At 60.9% G+C, this 4,931-nt stretch overlaps 3 protein-coding genes across 3 annotated transcripts in view; all 3 read right to left on the bottom strand.

Moving 5' to 3' along the window:
* The window catches only part of CHLRE_16g655350v5 (uncharacterized protein), a 10,414-nt gene extending 9,991 nt beyond the window's left edge, over positions 1-423 (bottom strand). The window contains exon 1 of the mRNA XM_043070881.1: positions 166-423. The gene's annotated coding sequence lies outside the window, so the exon portion shown is untranslated. The remainder of the gene's footprint in view (positions 1-165) is intronic.
* Positions 424-469: 46 nt separating this feature from the next.
* Positions 470-4,343, bottom strand: CHLRE_16g655316v5 (uncharacterized protein). Its single transcript, XM_043070880.1, has 2 exons — positions 3,996-4,343; positions 470-3,589 (listed from the first exon to the last, which is right to left on the bottom strand). The coding sequence occupies exons 1-2, from the start codon at positions 4,059-4,061 to the stop codon at positions 2,303-2,305; spliced, it is 1,353 nt and encodes a 450-aa protein (XP_042915522.1). The 5' UTR covers positions 4,062-4,343; the 3' UTR covers positions 470-2,302.
* A 420-nt stretch (positions 4,344-4,763) lies between these two features.
* The window catches only part of CHLRE_16g655283v5 (uncharacterized protein), a 2,020-nt gene continuing 1,852 nt past the window's right edge, over positions 4,764-4,931 (bottom strand). The window contains exon 3 of the mRNA XM_043070879.1: positions 4,764-4,830. Within this exon, the coding sequence (XP_042915521.1) occupies positions 4,811-4,830 (20 nt within the window). The 3' untranslated portion in view covers positions 4,764-4,810. The remainder of the gene's footprint in view (positions 4,831-4,931) is intronic.

Genomic DNA, 4,931 nt, shown 5'->3' with positions numbered 1-4,931 from the left:
GGTGCTCGTTGTTAAGGAGTGATCGTCAGAGCTGTTTGCCAGATGTCTTTGCATCTATTGAATGTGCAGAATGAGTGCGATGCTTTTATCCGGTGATGGGGACAGAGGCTCGGCGCCCATGCAGGCGACACGCGCCCAATCCCGAGCCTCCCTCCTCGCCTTCACCTTGTTCCTGGACCTGCGCCATCCGTGTCCCGCTGTTTCATTTCCTCGTTTCATACCAGTCCCTCTGCCCTGTGTAGGCCGGTAACCCCTGATCCCGCCGCCGCCAGGGATGCAGCCGTGCAGGATGAGATTGACGGCTGTGGAAATTGGCGTAGGTTGGCGGTGATCCAGCGGGTGCCGATGTGCAATACCGGGTACGCGGCGGCAAACGTTAGGATCTAGCAAGTTTGCTGCTAAACCTGTTGTTGTAGAGGCCCCAAAGCGTAGGTGAGGTAGGCGCACGGCGGTGACACGGCATGCGGCCAGTGCATTACAGTTACAGCCCGCCCAAGCGAGTTTGGTGCCTTGCCATGCTGGGAGGCCACGTACACAATCACCGCCATCGATGATTGCCGTGGTTAGCTAGTAGGTCGGCCCTATGCTCAAGGAGTCTTTGCAAGCGCTTAGCTAAGTCCCGGGGGAGGGGGTGAGAGGCAAAACGCATGCACACTACCATGAGCCTTACATGCCCATGCATGCATTCCGCCTTTAGCGACCTGTGCAGCACCACAGCTGGCAGCAGTGGAGTCTGCTAGCTTCGGCAGGGACGGGTCCCATCAGTTCCCAAAGTGGACCAACCATGCATCCAGCCGCCCACACGTGCTCTCCGTTCGTCACATACCGTATACGCACATGCACCCCAATCTCCACAGAGCGTGTGTGCGAAATCCACACGCCATATACACACGTCACAGCCGTCCGCCCGGGCAAGGCAAGCATCACCGCGCACGGTCTCACGCTTCACTAGCCCCAACGAGCCGCCAACCACAAATCGAGTCACGCCCACCTCAGCATCAAACGTGCACATCGGCCTATCGAATGTCGGATGATGATGGGTAACAAATAGGTCTGCCAATCTAGGCAAAGATGGAAAGAATCAATGGACCAGTGGATCAAGGATCCGGCCTCCTCAAGGGTCGTCGCGCACTCTCTCAAGAGCAAAGGGCTCTAGTATGTAAGAATCACTGCCAGTCTCAAATCAAGCACGCCATCCCGCTTCCTGGCATCTGGAATGCCGGAAGGGTCGGAGGCACTTGCACCCACAGGACACACGTCGTGCCACAGACAGCCTCTCGCAGGCTCAGCCCAAAAACCGCACATACGACCGCGAAAAAAATCAGCAAACACACACCGCACACTGGAACACAGTGTCCGCTCCTGCAGCGGGCCTTACACTTATTTTGTGTGTCACCACGTTATGCGCACACATCAATCTGCGAGCTCCTTCTCCACAATCATTCTGTGACTCCCGCGCGTTAGGTCTGTTCTGGCGTAACCTGGACTCCCTCTCCTCCATCCCATTACTAACCTGTAGCCCCCTAGGCAGCCCTGCGTCCATCGGCACAGCGCTACTCGCCACCTGCCACCCTCTCGCTCAGCAAGTAAACGCACGCGCGGCAGCAAAACACAAGCAGTCGTTAAAATGGCCAAAGGGGACTGCTGGTTCCCCGGTCCCATACAGTCACACATACGTATACATCTTAAAAAACATCAGCAGGGTTGACTTGGCGATGTCTCAATGAATACCGCACTGAGTGCTTGCTTGCGCAATCCATCCAGCATCAAGTACGGCATTTGTCACTCCCACTCGCTCACATACGGTATAACAGCAGTACAGCATTGCCAGACTCCCGCGAATCAGTCCTGTCCCCTGCGGTAAACGTCGATTGGCACGCCCTGCTGTCGTGCTGATACTGAGAAATGTGCGGCGGCACCATGTGCTGGTTCACTTGCTAGTATCATTCGTCAGTAGCTAGTAGCGGCGATCAGCCTAGCTGTCTACACTTGCACGCATTCGCTGCAGGTGCGTGTGCCTCACATGTCGTAATACCCAGTGCTGCACGGCTTTGCCGCCTGCTTCTTTCGCATTCAACGCGCTCCTCATGCCCTGCTGGCTCACTTCGATACTGTACCATCCGCACACGTACATACGTGTGAGGAGCCCCTCTTGCGCCCGGCTGGCGGCGCCACAGCTGCGGCGGCTGCGGCTGCTACTGCTGCATCTTCAAATGGCGAAGGCAACAAAGCCTCTGGCTGCTCGGCTCATGCAGCTGACGACATAACACGGAAGCCCAACTGAACGAAGCAGCCCTTGCTACTACCAGGCCGCCACCGCTGCCGGTGGCGGGAAGCAGCCGCACGCGCGCTCCAACGCGGCAAACTCCTCCAGCTCCCGCTCCTGCTCGGCCCACGCCGCCGCCGCCAGCTCGATCGCCAGACGCAGGCGCGAGGGCCTCACAGCTGACTGCCACTCATCACCCTGCTGCACCGCCGCGGTCGGCGGCACGACACAGCTGCCCATGCTGCTGCCGGCGGCGGTGCAGGCCTCCTTGTCAACGCTCTGCTCCTCCGCTGCCGCCTCCACCGACTCCATCTGCTGCGGCGCCTCACTGCCTGCGGCCGCCGCAACCGAGAGCAGGCTGCAACTGCTGGCGGTGCGGCTGGTGCGGGCGCTGTCCGGCACGGCGCAGCAGCACGAGCTAAGCGGCGAGTCAGGCGCGTCCTCCCGCTCAGTGACGACGGCCTCCTCCTGCTCCTCCTCGGCCGCCGCCAGCACGCACTCCCCCTCGGCCTCTGCTTCCGCCATCGCCGCCATCTCCTCCGCCATCCAGGGCGACAGCGAGGCGAGGTAGGCGCCGAAATCGCCGTCCTCCTCCTCCTCAACTTCATCCGCCCAGCGGCGGCCGCTGGGGTTGCCGCTGGTGCCGCTGGCAGCTGCCGCCGCCGCCGCCGCCTGCTCCGCCAGGCCCTCCTTCATCCAGTCGGCGAGCAACCCAAGGTCGAGCTCCTCCTCCGCCTCCTCATGAGCCTCAACCTCGTCCGCCCAGCTACTGCTCGCGCCACCGCTGCTGCTAATGCTGGTGCGAGGAGCAATGCTGCTGCTGCTGCTGCTGCTGCTGCTGCCGCCAGACTCTGACGCTGCCGCGGACGCGGCCGCCGCGGCTTCCGCCTGCTGCTGCTCGGCCGCGGCCAGCTCCGCCAGTCCCTGCTTCACCCAGGGCGTCTGCTCAAAGAGGTCGCTCAGGTCGAGTCCATCAGCCTCGTCCTCATCCTCATCGCCCCATCGCGGCGACGTCGAGATACGGGCGACGGTGGAGGTAGAGATGGAACTTGCAGCGGCGGCGGGGTTGGTCGGGGCCGCGAGCTTCGGCGCCTTGGGCAGGCCGGGCGGCTTCTGCGGGCGCCGGTGGTTGTCATAGGCATGGCAAAGCTGGCAGGGGGCGCTCCTGCAGCCAGCAGATAAGCTGGCATAGCACCAGCGCATGCAGGACTTGTGGGGGAAGCAGCAGGCGCTGGGGGCGGGCTCCTGCTGCTCCTGCTGGTGGGCGTTGGCGTAGGGCTCGCTCTCATCAGAGCCGTTGCGGGGCGTGTGGCGCCAGGCGTCCTGTGCGAGCGAGATCGGGGGGAAAGGATAGATGGGGGCGGACAAGCCGTGAGTGCACGGGACGAGGACAAGGCTCGGGGCGCAGAGAGCGGGAGGGGGTCGAGGAGGTGCGGGCTGGAGGTCGGGGGCTCAGGCAAGAAAGTCGGGCACACCGGAAAGGCACGCGCTTTCGGTCAAAGCTGTTGACCGACCGCATTTTACGAGACAATACATGCAGCAATAGTATGCAGCTAGTGTGGCCGCAGCAGAGCAAGGAGGGCCGAGGAAGCCGAGCGCACTACTGGCCCGAAACTTGCAACGCTATCTAGCCCGCATCAGAAGCCTAATGTTTTGCATGTGGTATCTGATACCTATTGCAGCTGCTCAAGGCTCAAAATGGCCCTGCCCGAACGAGAATGGTGCTCACCTGCAACGGTCGGCTCGGCTCAAAGTCAAGCCCCGGTGCACTTGCGCTTGACCGTGATGTGGCCATAGTAGCTCTTGACCGCACCAAGCACTCTCGGTGTGCAGAACTCGATCGTGCTGCTAGCGCAACTCTTTCGCTTGATGGAGTCTCCCCGCTGTGCCCGGGACGGATTCGCGCTAGAAGCTGCTAATCCGTGACAGTGGTGGTACTTGCTACAGATATCAGGCGCATGCGGTGAGAATCGAGAGTGGTCGCGAAGAGCCCTAGAAATGCTCTTCTTTTTGCCGTCGATAAGCTCAGGTGCTCGTTGTTAAGGAGTGATCGTCAGAGCTGTTTGCCAGATGTCTTTGCATCTATTGAATGTGCAGAATGAGTGCGATGCTTTTATCCGGTGATGGGGACAGAGGCTCGGCGCCCATGCAGGCGACACGCGCCCAATCCCGAGCCTCCCTCCTCGCCTTCACCTTGTTCCTGGACCTGCGCCATCCGTGTCCCGCTGTTTCATTTCCTCGTTTCATACCAGTCCCTCTGCCCTGCGTAGGCCGGTAACCCCTGATCCCGCCGCCGCCAGGGATGCAGCCGTGCAGGATGAGATTGACGGCTGTGGAAATTGGCGTAGGTTGGCGGTGATCCAGCGGGTGCCGATGTGCAATACCGGGTACGCGGCGGCAAACGTTAGGATCTAGCAAGTTTGCTGCTAAACCTGTTGTTGTAGAGGCCCCAAAGCGTAGGTGAGGTAGGCGCACGGCGGTGACACGGCATGCGGCCAGTGCATTACAGTTACAACGTCAATGAGGCCAGCAAACGCAATATCTTCACCGGCCAGTTCCACCGGCTGCGGCGTGTCGTCATGGAAGTGGAGAATTTTGTGTTCGAATCCGCCAACCTCATTGCCGCCCTGACGCAGATGGGCTACTCGCGGGCCCGCCTGATACG

Source organism: Chlamydomonas reinhardtii, chromosome 16 (genome assembly GCF_000002595.2).
Source record: "Chlamydomonas reinhardtii strain CC-503 cw92 mt+ chromosome 16, whole genome shotgun sequence".
NCBI lineage: Eukaryota > Viridiplantae > Chlorophyta > Chlorophyceae > Chlamydomonadales > Chlamydomonadaceae > Chlamydomonas > Chlamydomonas reinhardtii.
This window is presented reverse-complemented; position numbering and strand designations above follow the sequence as displayed.